General features: G+C 38.8%; 1 protein-coding gene across 1 annotated transcript; it reads left to right on the forward strand.

Moving 5' to 3' along the window:
- Positions 1-688: 688 nt before the first annotated feature.
- CUNH1orf141 (chromosome unknown C1orf141 homolog) lies at positions 689-17,666 on the forward strand. Its single transcript, XM_088153398.1, has 8 exons — positions 689-769; positions 1,589-1,755; positions 6,281-6,390; positions 6,836-6,945; positions 9,136-9,268; positions 11,915-11,981; positions 14,999-15,188; positions 16,564-17,666. Exons 1-8 carry the CDS (start codon positions 689-691, stop codon positions 17,602-17,604), a joined length of 1,899 nt encoding a protein of 632 aa, XP_088009524.1. The 3' UTR covers positions 17,605-17,666.
- Positions 17,667-21,174: the final 3,508 nt, after the last annotated feature.

Below are 21,174 nucleotides of genomic sequence, written 5' to 3' on the forward strand. Positions count from 1 at the left end.
TCAGCTGCTTCTACCTCCCCATCCTGACAGGGACACCATTGTTCTGGATAGGGGATTGTTTTTACCTTTCTCCTCTAGCACCACCGAAGGGAGGACACTTCACCTTGTCAGAGTAGAAGTTCTGTGAGATGTGAGGCAGGTTGAAGAAAGTACCTTATGTGCTGCTCCACTGGCAGTGTAGGAGGTCTGCCTAGATCAGTTTGGCATTCCAAATCCATAATACGTTGTTTGATGACAGATGTTGCGAGATCATATCCCCTTTTTAACACTTTATGTGGAGAAAGGCCATATGTCTGTAATTAGCTTACAAGGGAACTCATCCAGTAAGAGTTATGTGAGAGGGTCAGCCCTCAGGTAAGAAGACAGTAAATGAAAATTAAGAGGCAGACTCTGGTCTCTACCTTCATCATACCTGATTCAAGGTGTAAGAGAGACATTCTGCATGTCCGGTGACATTCTTTTAAATAAAATACTTGCGTTACTTTGATTGCATATTTCAGCATTATGGGATTAGCACATTTACTTGCATAGTTTCATGGACAGGGCATCAACTAGACCAGCTTAACTACATAAAATAATCCCTAAAAGGGGAACGTTTTTTTTGTTCCTTAGCACAATAGACTTTCATCTGATTTTTTTCCTTTCAGAATCAAAAAATTGTCTTCTCTATAGAAAACGAAGAATAAATATGGCTCAGAGAATGCTACTAAAAATAGACACCTTGAAGCATTATGAGAAGAAAAAACTGAGGAAATATGACATGATTGAGGTAACTTTTGAGATAATATACAGTAGAAACGGTGGTGATTGTTTTAGAATGAATGTTTTTTCCTATGACCTTCAAGAAAACCTCAGGAACCTGGATTCATTATGATTCTAAGAACTGATTCACACTCTCTGTGTATAAATGAAATGTGGAGTGAAACATAAAAGTAATTCTCAGTTTTCCTGAAGAAAGCTAATGTCCCAAAAGTGGATTCCCATTTGAACAATGGCATTACCTTTATCACCAGAATTGGAAGGAGTGATTCTTCTCCTCCTCCAGCGATGTCCACAGGGTGAGGTCAAAAAAGTCAAGAGGGTGGCCACAGCAGTGCAATTGAAGCCCTGCGTTTTTTTTACGTGGATTGCACCAAAAAAATGGGCAGAGTTTCAGTCACACTGTCATGGCCACCATCTTGAATTTCTTGACTACACTCTATGAACACTCCTGTCCTCATCCCTTGTGATTCCTCATACACCCCACAAAATCTGTCCTGGAATATTGGGGAATGCAGAAGAGAAAATGAAATTTTTCTCCCCCTTCTGCTTGGGATGCAATTTTGACACTGGGTGGTCTGAATTTGCTGTTTACCGGTGTATTCTTTGTTTATGCCATTAAATATCATCCCAAGATATTTTGAACACCAGACTGCCTCTTTCCTGTTAGGGCTAGTCAAAAAAGAACTTACATGATAGCTAACCACGCATGCCATGTATATAAATGTAAATAATTTAAATGCTACCCTGGAGCTTTCCGTAGTAGTGAAAATGAAGAATTCACAAAAGTAGATACTAATGAATTCTCTCTGTGTTTTTTTAAAACCAGTATTGGAATCTTGGGAAACTACGGTTAAATCCCTATCAGAGATCTCCACTGACATTTGACTTTAAATTGTTTTATGAACCTACAACTATGAAATCAAATATTCCAGCAGTTCCATCTACCCTACACATTATAGAAAAAGAGAAGGGTTCAGCTCTGCTGCCTAAAAGGTGAGACTCTTTTGCTCTGATCTTAGCAGGTATTTCTGTTTTGGCATGTATTGCCCATTTCAAACTTCTGTTGACAGCCACACTGAGTGTTGAGTGGCATGTCAAGAGCAACATTTCAGAAGTAGGGGATACCATTTTTATGGAAGGTTTTCCAGAGTTTAAAGGGTGGAAAGGGACATACTGTACTAAATTTCTGCAAGGCACCCACTTTGCTAACTTACACACAGATATACACAACTCAGGGTAGTTCCATGGCTCCACTATTTCCATTTCTGTCAATTTCACTACAATCAACATCACCAAGCTGAATAAAAGAAGCCAAGAATCACCACTTCACTCAAAGCTGCTGGAAAGGTCCTGGAGAAATAAAGATTCCTTCATTCCCACTCCATGCAAAAGTGATATAAACTAAACGGCTTGTACACAAACACCCCATGCACACATTCACTTTGTACCATGTGCATGTTTGTGGTCATGTGCAAATAAAACTAATATCTGAGCAGTTCTTGTGAAGGTAACTACAAAGCTGTTTCCCCTTGAGAGACCTGCTAGAGATGCTAAAGCCTGGGATCCAAGAGGAAAGATGACACAAGAATTCCACAGCATTGTAAAGAGCAATTTACTGTTCCATGTTTCCAGGATATCAACAGTACTCTAGAACTGAGCTGATATATTTCTGGTTCAGCTGCAATGTACTGCTCAGGCAGTGCTTACATAAGCAGAAAAGTGGAATGTAAATTTACTAAATTAAAAAAAAAATAGTTGCAATCACTGTGAAACTAGGTTTTTTGGCGGAGGAAAGAACATTCTGTGGCTGTTTCCTTATTGGAGAGAACTCATGCTTTAGCCCTCCTCCTGGCTCTTTTAAGGGAACTGCTGCCTTGATGACTTGGCAGTTCTTCTTCGGTAACCCAGACAAAAGAAGCAGGATGAAACCAACAAAAGTTATTGATTGATTAATTGATTAAATCTGATCTCTGCCTATCTGTTTCTTCAACAATCAAGGCAGCTTTCAGTGATTAAAAAAATATAAAATATAAAGTAAAATAACATTAGAACAATTAAATCAGATAGAAGTAAATTAACAATTAAAAGTTTGGAGGAAGTGATGTTTTTCATGATCTTCCTAAATTCTGGGAGGGGGCCCCAGGCACATCTCCCCAGGGAGCATCTCCCACTGCTAGGGAGCTAAGCAATGAAAGAACCCTTCCCATCTCCCAGGCAGTCAAAAGAGCCTTCCCTACTGAGCTAAGCAGCCAGGCACGTGCACAGTCGGAGAGGTGTTCTGTAGTTAGTATCAATACTCTGAATGTGCCCTGAAGATAACTGCTGGTCTTCAGGACTTGGGATGGTTGGCGCTGGCAGGGCAGGAAAGCTGACAGACTTGATGTGTTTGTAAAGACAGACCAGGTTTCACCAAGCAACCAGCATAATACAGTGGTACCTCGGTTCATGAACACTTCTGTTCACGAACAATTTGGTTCACGAACAGCACCGTTCGCAAAATTTTGCTTCCGTTCGTGAACTCCTCATTGGGTGACGAACATGACCCGTGGCCATTTTCCCTGCTCTGACACGTGGTCGTGGCTTCCTGTAGGGAGGGGGACTCTCCCTCCAAACAATAACCGCCTCCCCACCCGCCTTCCTGTCCTCCACGCCAGAAGTCGCTTCAAGCAAGGTTAGTGTTCTCTCTCTTCATACTGTACTGTACTGTACTTTGTTTCATATTTTTGTGGTTTAAAAAAAAATACATATGATTCAGAATGGATTAACCATATTTACACTGAACCTTATGGGAAAATTTGATTCGGTTGGCAACCAAAATTGGTTGGCAACCACATTCGTAGGGGTCAGAATGGATTAACTGTATTTACATTGAACCTTATGGGAAAATTTGATTTGGTTCATGACCAATTCGGTTCACGACCAGAGTCGTGGAATGAATTAAGTTCGTGAACCGAGGTACCACTGTAAAAGGAATGCAAGCAGTCCATTGCAAAAGGAGAAGAAGGAACTGTCAGGTGTGCATCCATATAGAACCAGATTCTCAGCCTTTGGAGAAACTACTCTTCACCATCACTATTGCTTGTATCTGCAATCAGTTGATGTATTTCTTCAAGTTGTTTGGTGTTCCTGTGAGAGCACTGAGTTCCAGAGAAATACAGGCATCTTATGATTCTTGTGCCATGTATCAGTCAGCAGCCACTGCACCAATTGTGGTATCCAGGTGTTTCTCAAGGGTAACCCCCAAAAAACACTTTGCAGTAGTCAAGGTGGATTGTAACCAAAGCACTGATAACTTGTTGAGGCTGACTAGCTCAGAACATGTTGCAGTTTATGCACCAGCCGTAACTGTATGAACGTGGTCCTTTTGCAAACCTAGTAACAGCTTGAGGTCAAGGAGCCTTCCAAAAGGCAAAACTACTGTTTCTGAGGGAATGCAACCCCAACCAGAATAACTCTCACCATAATTCCAAAGGCCAACTTTTTCCTTGCCAGTAACATCTCTGCCTTGTTTGGATTTAATTTCAGCTAGTTTTACTTCACCTACCCCATTATTGAGGTTAAGCTCCATTCAAGGGCACGGATTGCTTACTTAGAATTAGGGAGCATCAGAGCTGGGTGCCATCCATTATGATGGCACTGTAATCCAAAGCTCTGAATGACCTCCACCAGGCCGTTCACGTAGATGTTGAACAGTACAGGAGACAGAATAGAACTCGGAGGATCACCACAGGTCAGAGATCTTGGTTTCAGGCAGTGTTCTCCCAAAACCAGCCTTTGGACACGTCCTGACAGAAAAGACAAGAACCACTGCAAAAGAGTTCATGAATTTTCATCTTCACATCCATCACCATTGGATGAACTGGTTTGCAAAGCACCAGACTACTTTCAATTTTCTTTTTCTTTTAACCTTTTTTTCTTTTTAAGGTGAAGTGGTGATAATTGTTGCTGCAGGACCTAGAGAAGCTTGCAGTCGGGCAACAGTTTTGTTCCTTATTCTCAGCATTTCAAATCAGCAGAAATGAAGACAGATGTGGATTGCCTTCACACTGTTTTTGAGAGTTTGGGGAATGAAAACAGAGCCGATGTAGAAGTGGAATTATGTGAAGTGATTGTTTCATACCACAGCTTGACCTTCCTTCTCAAGTTTCTCTGAAAAACAAAATACTATAGATCTCTGAGCATAGGAAGTTAGTTCATACATGCAATAGGAGCTAGTGATAACTTTTTTCAAGAGTTCTATTATTTCTTGTTATAAGAGAAATCCAGTGTTTGTGTATCTTCCTCCCCAGCACCCTTCTTTGCAAAAGTAGCATGTCAAGGAGAAAGATTCAGCTGATCCATTTTTCTGTGCTTCCCCCACTTGTTTATCTTTCAGTAAAAGCACCGTGTCTACACTTTCCAATAAGAAATACAGGTAGTCCTCGCTAATGACTGCCCTGTTTAGTGACTGTTTAAAGTTACAACAGCACTGAATAAGTACTGTTATGACCAGTCCCCACACTTACAACCATTGCAGCATCCTGCAGTCACTTGATCGAGATTCAGGCATTTCACAACTGGCGGAGGTTTACAATTGTTGCAGTGTCCTGCAGTCACATGATCACCATTTGCATGCTTCACAGTCAGCTTCCGACAAGCAAAGTCAATGAAGAATCTGGCAGTAAAATCTCAAGTTGCTGTCACGTGATGTTGCATTTAACGACCGTGGATGATTTGCTTAATGACCACAGTGGAAATGACACTGTAAACCCATCGCAGTCATGTGATGTCTCGCTTAATGAATGTGTTGCTTAGCAACAGAGCTGCCAGTCCCAATTGTCATCTTTAAGCGAGGACTACCTGTTGCTTCCAAGAGTGCATCTCTTTCCTTCTCTGATATCAGACAGACTTTCTCTTATTGTAGAGGCTCACTGCATAGCAGGGTGCCTTATTATGTATGGTGGAGGAGTAGGCACTGAAAAGTTGACCGCCTACAAATAGAGCCACAATCCTAATGGAAGATAGTTGTATCCCCTGCACAATTTATTTGTCAGTGTGATGTAGTGGTTAAAATGTTTGATTGGTTAATCTGTTAGAGTCCCAAGTTCTAGTCCACCTTCAGCTACAGAAGCTAACTAGATGACTTTGGGCCAGTCATGCTTTCTCTGTCCAACCTACTTCACTGGATTGTCGTTATGGGGGGAAAGAGGAGGAGGGAGAACTATATATACTCTTCGAGTTCCTAATATAATATAATATAATATAATATAATATAATATAATATAATATAATATAATATAATATAATACACTACAATACAATACAATACAATACAATACAATACAATACAATACAATACAATACAATACAATACAATACAATACAATACAATATAAATAAAACTTATGTACAGAAGCATGTAAAAACTTCAGAAAGTAATTCCATGCATGTGTACGTGCCCTAAAAGTTCACAAATTATTGAAGTTCTTTTCTTGAGCTGTTGCAGGACATTTATGTTAAGCCATCTTGTATTTTACAGCTATGATCTTTCTAGTACTTCAAGGCCTGAGTTATCAACACATTTACCTAGGAATAATTATTCTGGCAAATCTGCTGTGAGACCATCTAGTGCTCCAAACTATCTGAAATGTAAGACAAATGACCTAAAAGATGTATTAATTTATATTTATTTAGTAAGGTTTTCAACTGGGAATCTATAGCTGGCTTTTCAAATCATTCTCAGCCATCGTTTACTTAACCATGATTTATGCAATAAATCACAGTTGCCTGGGATCATATAATTCACTCAATCAAGGGTTCTTAATGTTTTTGTGCCATGGACCTCTTTGAGAATCTGTAAAACCTGCGGATTCCTTCTCAGAAAAACATATTTAAATGCTTAAGTGAAAATAAAGTTGCAATTTTTCCCCATCTAAGTACATGGATCCCCTGAAGTCTGCCTACTGCTTATGTAGAGGTGCCCTCTTTAAGGCAGGCCTAACCTTGTTTTTTCCTAATGGCTCTCTGCATTTATACTGTGTGATATTTATTCTTGTTTCATTCTGGCTTTTATTTTCATATGTATTTCTAAAAGGTAACCTGAAGACCGCAGATGGAAGCTTCATAATCCTGAAACAGAAGTCAAAGCAAAAACCTGCTTTTTCCACCTCAAAAGTTCAGAAAATACCAGAAACACTATCAGATGTAAGTCACACTGTTGGGGATTTCATACCTTTTTTTCTTGAAAGCCACAGAATTTATCACACGTGTCCGTATACGTGCCCTTTGTTCTCGTTCCTTGAGTTGAGATTTAATTTATTTATTTTTTTTAGCAAATCTTAAAGATTCAAATCAACTTACAAAACACAATCTCATAATCACATAAGATGATAAAAGAATAAATAATATCTAACACAATTACAACAAACTAGGAGAATATTTGGTGAAATTACTTTTTAAACATGGATTTTTTTTCTTTTGGTAGCCAGTTACCTAAAGGGATATGTCAGTTTTGTTTCACCTTTTCTCTCATTTCATTTAAATCATGCTTTTTGCCATTTCTGCCTCTTCCATTTTAGGGGATAATCTTCCATATGTCATTATTTCCCCAGGTAGGCCCATAGATATAGAGTAGTACAATCCACCATGGCTTCATTCAATCAATGCTTCCACATAAAGATTCATAATAAGATAAAGTGGACATAAGACTAGGTTATCCATGCTAATGCTAAGGATAGTATTGGTCATTTTGGGACATTTTGCCCAGGGTGCCTCAAATTCATCTAAAACCTTAGTTTTACCCTAAGCATTGTCACATTATTGTTACAATGTGACTTAGAGATAAGTTAGATATCTCTAAGCTAGAGACTACTTGCAGGTCCAAATAATGTTGTTCACCTCCCAACAGCTAAAAGGTAAATGCAGTGTACTGAACCCCAAAATCATGCCATCAATCAATGGAAAGGTGGTTTGGAGGGAAAATTGCACTAACAGGGATAGCAGTTGAGGGAGCTAGTAAAGCATTAAATGCAGATCAGCAGAAGCCTTGGAAGGAAAAAAAACAAAACTCGAAGAAGTACATTCTGAGGCAGGGAGAAAAAACCTTAAAGTCAGTGCTTATATTAGAAGACCTTAGGGAAGCTTTTTGGTTGGAGGACAAGTGAAATCTCACTACTATAAGGGGGCAGTATCTTGAGGACACAGTGCTGCAAGTCCAAATCCATTGGCATTGTCTCTTCAGCACCTTATGACTTACTGACCCCATAGTAAGAGAGAGCTAAGGATTTACTCTGTGCTCTCTCTTTATCTAAGAGATTGCTAATCTGAGGTCAGCCATCAGACCCACAGAGCACGTACTTTTGGACTCTCCTGGTAGGATGTATTTAGCTAGGTGCTAGGCCCCGCCTATCCCTAGAATGCATTTCCTCTAAGTAAATCTTCTTCCTGCTATAATTATAAAAAGCTACTTCAGTAATCATTACTCAGATCAGATTCATGCTTTCAAGAATATTCACACAAATATGCAGAACATTTCAATCTCCAACACACAGTGCAGAGGAAATTTTGATGCAACAGGGGACATTTGAAATCTAAAAACTTGTTATGGTCAATCACACAAATGGCTAGTCATTTAAAAAATAATTTATCAGAAGACAAATTGTTTGCTACCTCCATTATTTCCCTAGGATGATCCCTAGATTTCCCCCATATCATCCTTGTCTGTTCTCTGAGCCAATGTGAACACTTCCAAAGAAAACACAGAGTCCTCCACTTTTAATGTTCTATAGAGAGTCAGGAGGGGTACTCATTTAGTAAATGCAGATGAAGTCAGATCTGATTCAGATTGTTTAGAATTGATTATCAAAGCAATCCAATTTGAACTATTGATTTGATTTGGGTCTCTAGGTTGATTTGATTCAAATTTTTGAATAAGATTGTTGATTCAGACAATCTCTTTTAGGAAAAGAGCCTTTCAGCACATGTGTAAAGGCTATCACTCTTCAGATCAATTCAGGGACAAGTTTAATTCAATAATTTGATCTGGATCAATGATCCAATTCAGAAAACTAATTTGATTCCAAGAATTAATCAAACTGCCTTTGAACTGAAACTCCTGATTAATTCTTCACATAATTGCAGTATTCGAACTTGTATTATACACAGTGGCATATTTCTAATCAGTGCACTCTCTCCCTTACACCCCACATATTGTTATAAAGCATGCATACACAAAGATAATATGAATTGCTTCTTTACTCTGCATTTTTTGTTTTATACTTAAGGAAGTTTGCTGAAGTGGTACAGTTTTACCTCTGATTATGCCATCCTTCTGTTTTGTGTCTTCACATCGGTCTTGATTTTATTTATTTATTTTTATTTATATTTCAAATTTAGGTACTGCACGTCTCAAGAGAAAGTGACCCTGCTCCATACAATTTTTGGATGTGGTTTGCCATTGTCTGCTTCTTAGGGCTGAGAGTGTATGACTGGCCCAAATTTACCCAGATGGCTTTGTGCCTAAGGCAGGGCTAGAACTCACAGTCTTTTGGTTTCCAGCTTAGTGCCTTTAAATACTAAACTGGCTCTCCCATATTACACTATCTGGGGTAAAAAGAGTACATTTTGGATTTCTTTCCTGAAGGAAAAGGTAGTGGTATAAAGTAGTATGTTCAAAAGGGCAAAGAGTTTTGTTTTTTTCTTATAACAAGTTAGCAATAACCGTAAGATCTCTCCCTTTCATCTCCTTTCCTGTGTAGAAGGAAATGGTTGAAGTTTTTACTGGTATCTCCTCAGAGATCACCTCAGAGATACTCCTCAGCATCTGCCTATCCCTTCCAAGAAGAGCATAACATCAAATTAAAACCTTTTTGACCCAAATATATTTTAGGCATAAAAGCCTGGATAAAGGGGTGTCTGCAGGGTATGGTCAAAAAAGTCAAGATGGTGGCTATAATGGTGTGATCAAAGCTCTGCAGTCATGGCCGCCCTCCTGACACTTTTGAGCGTACCCAGCGGATGCCCCTGCATAGATAAATGTTTTATCTGTTATTAGAATTAATACATAGAGTGATTGTCATCATAAAAATGCAGCTGAGATAAAATTACCCATTTAATCCAGGAGCAGTTGACACTAAAAGAAAAAAAAAACACACTGTAACAATCTGATTTAAATTCTAGCAGTTAAGCTTTCATTAACTTTGCTATGGCCAGATTAACTGGAGACAGCAAGGGGAGAGAGAGAGAGATAAAAATCTGATGACTAACCAGTGAAACAGAATATTAACAGATAATGAACACTTTCAGCAAGCTCTGTAAACAAACAGAAAATAACAGTATACAGGGCCTTTGTTCTAATATAGCCATTTCAACACCGGCTTATGCAATTATGTAAGAGAGTATATTCAAGTGTGTGTTTGGAAAAATGCCATTTTAAAATTAACTCTCTTGCAAATCAGGATCTGGCATATCAGAAATACTTGGAAAAGAGTCATACAATTTTCCCATAGGAAGACAAGTTGAATATCAAAAAGGGCTGCCTTGTTTTGTACAGGTTGATAACTGTTGTAATGAAAATCCGTGCCGATAGACTTTGATGAAAGCCACTGTCAGTAAAGGAAGGAAGCTGAAGGAGGGGAACTGCAGAGAGCCCTACAATGGATCACATGAGTTGGATCACATAAGTGGTTCATCACATTGGATCACATGCGCATGGCTTCCCTGCCCATAACACCAAACAAGATGGCCATAACATTAATGAACAATGGCCATTCATGGCACTCTTTCCTGATGTGTGAGAGCACCGTTGCCCAATAACTTTACACTGGGCAGCATCTCCACCAGTGGTGATATTTTGAACCTATGTTGCACATCTTTTCCAGCCGAATCGGTTACCTGCAAAAACCTGCAGTAGCTGGGATGGAGAGACATCTACCACAGAGAGAAAAGGTTGGAGAAAATAAATACTCATTATGAATCACAGCAAATGAATTTAAATAATGCATAGATCTCAGGAATCCTAAAGTGGGAGAACCAGTTCAGGTATCAAATTCAGCTGAAAGAATGGTTTTAGCATTGTACATCTTAAGACTGAACTTCAAAAGCTGAAAAAATTAGCTCGGGTTCCTGAACAAATAGTATTTGGATTAAGATCAATGTATTTCAGGATACTTTATTTTCTATGACTGATGGATTTAAAACAAACGTACAGGCATAATAATATTTTGTTAATCATCTATTCCAACATGCAAAATTGATGCAAATACGTTTGCTGCTTGCAACTTTATTACAAGAATAAGTAATAATAGGCTGCAAAGTTTGCAATAAAGGAGTCAGTCACAACAAGAAGTGGATCAGAGAAGAGAGAGAGAAAGAAAAAAAGAAATAAACTATTTCTCAAGGCTAATGCTTATTTTCTTCAGTTCAACTGTTACTCATAACTTATTTTCTTCCGTTCAAATGTTACTCATAATGTTGAACAGTTGGACTTCCAATTTCCTAGTGACTGATTCAAACAGAGTAAACAAGATGACAACCAAGACGTATTTCTCCAGAATGGCAGAGTTCATTCTGGATTATAATATGATGAGCACAGAAGTGAATCAGCCTAATCCTAAAATGCTGATAAATGCAGCATAGGCCTGAAGCTGCCTTTGTGACTCACCAGCTCCACAGGGTAAGCAGCTTGTAGTTTGGACATTGCTCTAACACGTGTTTCTCAACCTTGGCAGCTTGAAGATGTGTGGACTTCAACTCCCAGAATTCCCCAGCCAGGATGGAATTCTGGGAGTTCAAGTCCACACATCTTCAAGCTGCCAAGGTTGAGAACCACTGCTCTAGCATGTGGATCAGCATCCAGGTCAATCTCTTAATCATAGTTATGCTTCCCTTTAGTTATATCTTCTCCACTTTTTTCCAAGTCCATCCAATAATAAGGCAGTTTTCCCCAACCTAGTTTCCATCTGGGTAGGCTAGAATTCAGGCCCTTTAATTCTCAACCAAGAGTTGTGCTGGCTGCAAGTCACAGGGACTTGTCCAAAATATATAAAAGGCAACAGGATGAGAAATGTCTAACCGAAATTATTACAGTAGGCATTTTTGTGTGTGTGAGACAAACAGCGTCTGTTTGCTGATGGCGCTGCATTTTTGAGACATCATAAAACCACTGCTATTTCAGATGACATAACAGATCAATCTGCTATTTATGCTGAGGCCAGAAGGGAACCTACTCAAGGTCTGAGAAGGTAAAGTAAATTCAAATTCTGTACAAGTGTTCATTTGTCATCAATTGGCCTGGATAAAAGGTAATTAACCATAACTAGAAAAAAGTGTATATTTTCTTTCTTTAAAAATGAGATAGTCACACATTAGCTCATTTCTTCATTTTTATACATTTACTGGTGGAAATATTTGAGTGTTCCCCCCATCCCTCATTCGAGGAATGTAATTGGCAAGGATATGATATAAAGTCCCTGGAACACAGCCTAAAATAAGAATTTCTTTAAATTCCCCCTTTCTGGGGCAGAGGGAGAGAACCAACCCTGCAAGCCCCTAATTTATTTACACATGTAAGTAAATATTGAAGAATTTCCATACTTTAAACATCAGTTTTCTACTGACTTACAGTAGAAAGCTGCAATGCCAGATTTCACTTCAGAATGTGAACAAGCAGTAGCTCTGGGATTAATTAGCTGAGCCCTGAATTCAAGTGTAATTTATGATGTGTTTCTTTCAGGACAAAATTAAGGTTTATTTTATCAACACTGCCGGTGTTCTTTGCTCAACCTTTCCAGCAACATCCCCCACCATAATATATATTGTATATATTATGTATGTAGCAATTTTTTTTCTACATGCCGTCTATGAATTTATTCTTTAAATTTCTTGAATGTCCAAAGTTTCCTTCATATCCAGGTCAAGACAAGTTTTAAGTAAGTTTTCCATTTCCCTATTAAAATCTTATTTCCTAAATCTTCAGGTATACCATTAAACTTCAAATTATTTTTTTGCAATTCTGTTTAGCTATTTCTAGTTCAGCTTCCAACTTGTTTAACTCTGTCCTTTAATTTCTCTGAACTAAAAACAGCTCCTTGTGTCCTGTCTGCAAATCTTTAATATCTTTATCTGGATGTTCTAATTTGGCTGTTAATTTATCATGAAAGTCAGCCTTAAAATAATGCAATTCTGTGTTCAAATCTTGTTGCTTTTGTTGAATTTATTTAGTTACATTATCTTCCACTGTACACAATTCACCTGTAAGAAGAACTTTAATTTGTGATAAAGTAACAGAGGAATCAGTTAATGATTATGACTGGGCTCTTCTGATTTTGTTGTTTTCTTTTTACTGTGTCATCTCCTACCCATGTCTTTTCATTATGCAAGACTGGAACAAATTATCCAGTTAAGAGTAAGATATTAGATTAAAAAAAAGTTTAAGAACACCTAGATATTATATTAATGATCCAGATATGAAGCAAAAATGAATAAAGGAAGCCCTTGAAGGAATTTCAGGTCTTAAGGCTACACCCTAGCTATACCCATTAAACTCTTAAAATAAACTTTTAAAATACTGTAATTCTTTATACAAAAAAACTGAGCATTTCCTGAGTCCAAATGTCCTTAGGTTGAAAACCACAACTAGACATTCCTTATGTTGGAGCTCCTTCTTGCGGTTAAAAAAAGAAAGACATAGAAGTCAGTCTGATAACAGACATCTAAACAAGGCTGATGGTTGTCAGAAAGCAAATCCAAATAAGGCACAAAGGATAATAACCAAAATACTTGTTTCCAGATTGATAAAATTCTCATTGGTACAATTATATTGAACATGTAGTCTTTTATCAATTCACGTCTCTTTGGATTTCTCACAAAAAGGAAAAATAATAAAACAAAATCAAAGAAGGACTGTCTTCCCTTCATAAAAATCCTTTTTATGTATGTTGATCAATTATAATTCATAACTGTCCTTATCCCTCTTATAAGGACATATTGTAGTTCTAAAGCTGTTATAAAAAACTATTAAACAATTGATCAGTCAAAAGGAAAAAATAAACCAATAGAGTCAGCTTGAGAAGTTAGAGTCCTCAAATCATAGAAACATATACTTGTAAATCGCAAAATCAAATAGAGAAGTTTAAAAGAGATATAATGAAAGAGAAAATAAATGGACACTTTAATTAAAAGCTGAAAGTTCAGCTTAGTTGGCTGTTATTGGTCACCACCTACTACAGAACTGTAGATGGCTTTCAGAGAAAGGTGTAAAATCTTGAAGATTGTATAGTTTTCTGGATTCACTCCCACTAAAGGAAAATTGCTGTTCTGCCAGATTCTTGAGAATTAATGATGGTTAAGAACATTTTTTTTTTACAGTTAGGAAAGGGGAAATTTGAAACAATATCTCCACTGAAGCAACTCCATTGCCTCTCCAACGAGCTGTCATCTTGAGACCCCAAGGCCTCATTATTTTTAATTGTATGCTTTTCTCCTAATTCATACAACGTGACAAGATATTCCTGTTTCTGATATTATTTGTACAGTGGGAGCTGTCCGTTTATAAAAATGCACATAAAAAGCACTTTCTGATAAAAAAGAGAAAACAAGACAATTTATAGATGACATGCTCCCTATGTATTGCTGTAACATATTGAACATGGCAAATATCTTTTGAAGAAAGAAATGAAACTTCTCTCTTCAAAAGATGGCTGGGGAATTTGTATCTTTCCAGATGTTGTTCAATACTCAGCATCCTCACTTTTTCTTAGCTGATTGAGGATACTGGAAGTTGAAGTTCAGGAACTGTCCTATGGTCAAGGCCCCATAAACTTCACAAGGAAGTTGAAACAGGCTCTCTCTTGGTGACTGGACCAGGCCAGCAGATTAGAATCTTGCAAGGGGTTGCCTGATATATCCTGATGCTTTGCCACATTAGGGATTTAAAACTTTTTTTCAGTTGGGCTCAAAAGCCAAGAGGCAACCAATGTAGTGCCTTCAAAATAGATTCTTATTCTAGCTTGATGGGTTAACAGAGTCTACTACTGCATTTTCTCCTAGCTGTAGAATCTGGGTTGCCTCCAAAGGCAGCTGCATGTAGAGTATGTTCCAGTAGCCCAGCTGAGTGGTGACCAGAGCATATTGGCTCATGTAGGGTTGTAACTGCCATGGTTTTTACTCGCAATTTAAGCAGGGACTAAGAATTAAGTCCTAGTAATACATTCATTTCAATGTTGGGTGTCTACTGATTATTAATGTTCTTGTTTTAAAGGAAAGCCAATCTTCCCAATGATGACTTAATTAATGATGGACAAAGGATTCTGGCTGGCTTTATCCATGACGATGAAAGTGTTGTAAAAAAGAAAATATCTATACCTCTGAGCGTTAAAGATGAACTAGAAAATCCAAATGCCAAAATTATCAATGCTGGCCGTATAAAAGTAGAATGGCAAAATCTAGAGGTAATGTGTTATTTTCTTACCCTTCGTTCTTTAATCTTAATTGTTAAATTTTTGTAGGCCAATGACATTTTATCACAAAAATCCCATTTTACCTGTGTTTATGATAGATTTTATTTTTTTGGCACCAATAACTTTCATGAACCCAATACTGAAGATGTGTTTCAAAGCTGAAGCATGATCAGTTTTATTTGTGGGGTGCTACTACTGAAAGATGCACGTTACTTACATTAGCACAAGAAATCAAGTTGGAGATTGTGGGTTGGCATTATGAAAGTTATTAAATGGGGAATCTTTAGTAAAATTGGAGTGCAAAACTGATTAGGGAATGAATTAATGGGCATGATAGTTCTTCAGTGGTTTGGGGCCCAGTGTAGGTCCTGCTCAATTGTTGCAGCCTCACTTTAAACCCTGCCGGGAAATCAACTGGACTTCAGATTCTGAATAAATATGTGTGACGATTTGTACCAATTTATGATATGTAAATTTGCTGCTGGGGCTTGGGTTAACTGGAGTGTGTTAGAAGGTATTTATAGTTGAAAAATGGGTTATAAATAGGCCTAAAGTGGTGTGGCTTTGCCTCAGCCTGGCAAAGCTAGGCTCCATGGAGACAATGTGACTCTCCTTGAAACTTCACCCTGCTTTTGAGCATCAAGTGGCAGTTTCCATAAGCAGAAAAGGCTTTGCACCAAAGTGGTTTCACGTAAGATGCATAGTGAAGCATTATGGCTATATTACTTTGCTCTTACATATGGGGAGAGACCACAGGCCTTTGCAAAACAACTTTGAGGGGGCTCTTTCTCAAGTCTTCTTCATTGCAAAGCTCTGTTGAAAATTTGCACATCCTGGTGATGAATATTTAGTCTTTAAATCAGATTTTGCCTTTTTCTCTACTCTCCAGATACTGTAGTTAAGTAAGATTACAAATCAGAAGATTTCAGTTACAAAGTACTGTTTTTTCACCACAAATGACTAACTTACTTTGCTTTTGATAAACAAAACATTTTACCAAAATTGCAAACATCCAACTATTATAGCAGTAGGGCTGAGAATGCTGGATTTATATGTGAAAAATCCAAGTGTGGACAGTTGCTATCTATGAAGTTCAACCTATGGCTTAGGATCAAACACTGTTTTATAGCTTAATCTCCATTGCAGGGTTGATGTGAGTCTGGATGTCAATCTGAACTTCTTGAAAGTCATTATATGAATGTGATTTCAAGAATTTAAGAAATAGGTGATAGATACTGTTTCAAATTATTTCAAGAGATATAGCAAGCTTAGGTGTCAATATGAGCTCTCCATAAGTATATGGAAGAGTTGTGTCCATCCAGTTAATATACTGTAAAAGTTTCATTACCTCTCTCTTTTTTTCTAGAAAATGAGTGAAACATTTCCCATCTTTTGTCACCATGAAAGATACAGGTGGAAGTTTGTTTGGAATCAGTGGCTTTTGTTATATGGAAAGAAGATATTTGGTTATTTGAATCAGGGTAATGAAGCATGCATGCTCTTAAACCCAGTTCTACAAAATAACTATAATGACTCCATTGAAATAATAAAAAATAAAAAATATCCTTCTTCTAACCTAAGTGCAAAGACGAAGAAAAAACCCAGTTTTTCTAGGAAGCCAAAGCGTATCACCATTCAGATTTTATCTTTGGGAAGAGAACTATGTAATCTTTCTGCAAATGATCAGAAAGGGACATCATTGGTTCAGAAAACCAATGGACATGTTACTAAAACAATTACCAGGCATGCTGTAACTGAGAAAAATATTCTGCAAAATATGTCCAAGCGTAACAAAGACATTCTTATGGAGAGTAGAAAAAAACCTATAGGTAATATAGAACACAGTCCCTCAACTGGGGTTTCAGGAATAAAAACCTCCCTTCCAGATTTTTGGCAAAAAACATTAACTGAAAATAAAGAAAGGCTCAAAAAAGGTAGAATAATTGTGGATAACATACCCTCCCCAAAACCATTTCGAGTTTGTGAGGCTCCAGATGGATTATTTGGCCATAGACTGCCCCTTTCAGTTGATCGTTTCTTTGTAATGCCCAGTGGGATTGAACCGTCAGCTGACAGAAGCAGCCATGCCCAGGAACCCTTCTTAAATGAAACCCAAGCAGCTGAGACAAAATCCAGAGGCCAGCACCTGAAGCCTTCAATGCAAGACAATGGGGAAAGGTCAAGCCAGGTGACAGAGTCATCCTCCCTACCGGACTTTCAAGGAGAAAGAAGGAAAAGCGCAGAGTCCGAGAAATCAGAAAATGCAGCAATATATTCAGAAGAGCAGGGCATTGGGCGCCCTCATTCTCCAGTTCTAAGTATACCAACCGGAAAACCTGATGCTTCAGAGTCTCCATGCCTTTCAGTGCCTGAAACGAATAGCAGCTGCAGTAGCAGAACAATGTAGCCGCAAGCTCTGAAGTGATTTCTTGTTGTGTGAAAGGTTTTCAGGATTGACAATAAATATGTGCATACCACTTGATTAGATTTGTTGCCATGTTAGTATCCGTTCTGTTGCAGTAACTGAAGCGCAGGTGGGATGATAGTCATGTAGCAGCCTTCAGAGAAAGGATCAAGATATGCTGAAGCAGCAGCAGCAAATGATCCTCACAATGCCATGTGCCATCTGCTGGTCACTCCAGCATTGCACAACATGATGTTTTGGGGCTGCTGTTCCCCATTTCTAAGTCGGAAAGTGAAACAAGTTAACCGATGATATCTGGAGAATCCACAAGTGTCTGGGTTGCTGTTGTTGTAAATGAGCTGGCAGTCAGGTATCTGATCCACAGACTTTTCCCACAGGAACCTCCATGTGATGGGTTCTTCTTCTGAGGCCTTTAGAGAGGTGGCTCCTGGTCAGAAGCTGCTTTTAGTAATGGTAGAATGGCAGGAATACAAGAGACCTCCATAAATGTATCCATGCCACCCCACCACCCCAGTTTAATCCTGCCTCCATGCACAAGCTTCTAACATCTTTTAATTGCTTTAAAATTCTTTGTGTTTCCTTACTTATAACTGGGTTTGTATTCACAATTTTTCAATGTTTTTATAGGTTTTATTGCATTTGATGGACAGGTATTATTTCTTTATTGAATTTATCCTTCTCTTTTCCATCAAAGAATAATGCTCAAAATGGCAACTGTACTAAAGTTAAAAATAATAGAAACAAATGTTTAAAACTCCATTAAAACCACATTCATTCAAGCAACCTGCAGGAAACTGATATAACAGCCAGCCCAGCTTATCTGCCCAAAAGCACACTTGAAAAAAATAATGAGGACCCAGCAAACACTTGCAGCTGGCTTGTTTTTTGGCTAAAGAGGATGAAAATAGAAGAGATGGTAGATCCTTTAGAGGACCTTAATCCTGTCAAGTTTCAGCTGGGTATCTTCAAAATCTTCACTACAATAAAATTCCCCCTGCACTTGCCTATCAAAGAGCCAATAGAGAAATTGTGTTGAATCAATGCAGAAAGTCTCCTTTTATCTTTTGAAAGATAAAACACTTTCAAAAACATCTTAAAAAGATAGCTGTTCTTCACATGTTTTTCTGGGGTGCCAGATTTGGCCTGACCCTGAAATGGCCTTCTAACTTGCTCTAGTGGGATGGTGTAGCTTTGCTGTCTCTGATCACCGGGTTTTCTGAAGTGCCAGGAGATTGGCAAGCTTGGCCTTCCTGAGAAGGTCCCCTCCATTGCCAATATGCCAGTCTGGACTGAGAACACTGGCAAATGTTGGCCTCTTCAAGGCAGGATTTATGTCAAGTTGTGACTTGCTGGCAGTGTTCAGTCAGCAGAGGCAGTGCAAGTAGGCTGGTATGATGAAATACAATGCTACATAGATGGGCAGCCCAGGGCACACAGAAAGCGGCTGGCACAGATCAAATGGCATTCGTAGACTTAATACTTCTCAATCTTAAAAACTGTAGTGTTCGGTTAAGTGCCTGGGTTAGCCTGGCTCCTGTTCACTCACTGTTGTGAGACTTAATTCTGCCCGAACTCTGCAGAATGTAACAGGACCAGACTGGTCAGCTTTGAACACACATCCAGTGCTGGGAGCTGAGCTGAGCTGAACTTCCAAGTGTGTTGGCAGACCAGCAAGGAAGCATAACATTTCATTAATGCAACTGAGAGCAAAATTAAGGTTTGTGCCTACCTGAATTCAAGAACAGAGAGCTGAGAAGAGGAATAAAACCCCAAACAGCCTTAGCCATGCCACTCCTGAGGAGCTTTGACCGGCAATTTGGCCAGCTATTCATGCCAGCACCATCACACCATTCAACCTCCCCTCCTCCTGTTTTCTACCTACGGAAGAAAAATTGCAATATTGTCTAAATGTAACAACTCCAGAAGCAGCAGCAGTGAATCTATGCAGTGCCTTGCTTCATGATAATCTGATTCAATTGTGTGCATTGAAACAGGTCTCTGCTTTGAAGTTTTATACAATTCTTGTCTCAAGTAATTGGGGTAATGTGGTGGGCAGGTATGCTCAGAAGCCATTTTTGATGCCTGCAGATGGGTGAACGTCAAAAATTCAAGATGGCAGCCACAACCATGTGATTGAAACCCCATCCCTTTTATGTGCATCATGATGCACATCAGAGGGGTCTTGGTCAAATGGTTGCTTGAATTTTTGGCACCCCACCGTGCAGACTCCCCTGCCTGCAGGAAATGAAGTAGAGCGCCAGTACTTAGCTGCTCCCTCTCACATTATTGTGTGATGAGTGGCTCTCAGGGTCGAATGGTAGACAGATCCTGGATTCTTGTATGAAATAGAAGTGTATGTATAGGTAGTCCTCACTTAATGGCAGTAATTGGGACTGGAATTTCCATCGCTAAGCAATGCCATTGTAAAGCGTGATGTCATATGAACATACCGCTTAGTGAAGGAAATTGCAGCACTTCCGGTTGCTGCTGTTATGTGAATCACCATCGGTTGTTAAACAAAGATGTCACATGATCACCATGTACAACCTCCTGCAGGCTTCCCCATTGACTTTGCTTGTAGGAAGCCAACAAAGGAGGTCACAAATGGTGATCATGTGACTGTAAGACACTGATATAAGTGTGACGTAAGTACAAGCACTGGTTATAAGTATCACTCATTCAGCACTATTGTAAATTCAAATGGTTGCTGAATGAGTGGTCATTAAAGAAGGACCACCTGTATAGTGAAGTATTTCCACTGACTACTTTATAGCAATTGTTCTCAGCATAGCATGGAGAGAGGAATAATTTTAGCTGAAAGGGGTTTTGAGTACTTATTAAACCATATGGGGGGGGTGGAGAGAGAGAGAGAGAGAGATAGCAAACAAGAAAGAAAATGTGTATGTAAAGGTTTTTTTCCTGGTATTACTTTCCTGTCTGCAGAAGAACGTGGCTCCAAAGGATTGCATCCTTCTGCACTGCCTTCCCTTCATCCTCTTTTACTTTTCTGGCAATGGGATGCTAGGGCAGAAAAATTTCCATTCAGTGAATTGTTTGCTGAGTGGTGTAAATGTTTCTCTTTCCCCACATGCCCGCCTCGGAACATTGCACTCCAGGTCTTATGGATGCTTGACCCAGTTTTTTTCCCTCCACATCTGGGGTTTTTGAATAGCTCATTCAGTTAAAAATGTATCCTGGTTTTTAATGTACAGGGCTCTGCATACCCAAGTGTTCTCACCTCTCTTACAATACTTGGCTATGCAGCGGGAGTTGAGTCAGCTCTGAGTTGGATCAGTGAAATTGGAACCCAATTTTACTTTTAGGTGTGTAAGTCACTCTCCTCCCCCTTTGCACTCCTGATCTTATAGCTGCCTGCCTGAAATCACTTTTCACCATCAAGCGATTTGTGTTCTTCAGCTGACTGGATAAAAAAAAAAAATCTGGGTTAAAAGATTGTTGTTATACATCATCTTCCAAACCGGCCTTTTATGCTGTGGTGAACCCAACTCTGGCTTACTCAGACACTGTTTTTCGGTTTAATTAAAGAGCGGG

This window comes from Python bivittatus, unplaced genomic scaffold (genome assembly GCF_059951505.1).
Source record: "Python bivittatus isolate LINGU-HERP-01145 unplaced genomic scaffold, Pbiv_v1 ctg000700_np1212, whole genome shotgun sequence".
Taxonomy (NCBI): Eukaryota; Metazoa; Chordata; class Lepidosauria; order Squamata; family Pythonidae; genus Python; species Python bivittatus.

Bases quoted from the DNA above. Each gene is read 5' to 3' on its own strand.
- CUNH1orf141 (XM_088153398.1), top strand. From the start codon at position 689: ATGGCTCAGAGAATGCTACTAAAAATAGACACCTTGAAGCATTATGAG. The intron at 770-1,588 runs GTAACTTTTGAG...TTTTAAAACCAG, and splicing joins GGAAATATGACATGATTGAG to TATTGGAATCTTGGGAAACT. The intron at 6,391-6,835 runs GTAAGACAAATG...TATTTCTAAAAG, and splicing joins TGCTCCAAACTATCTGAAAT to GTAACCTGAAGACCGCAGAT.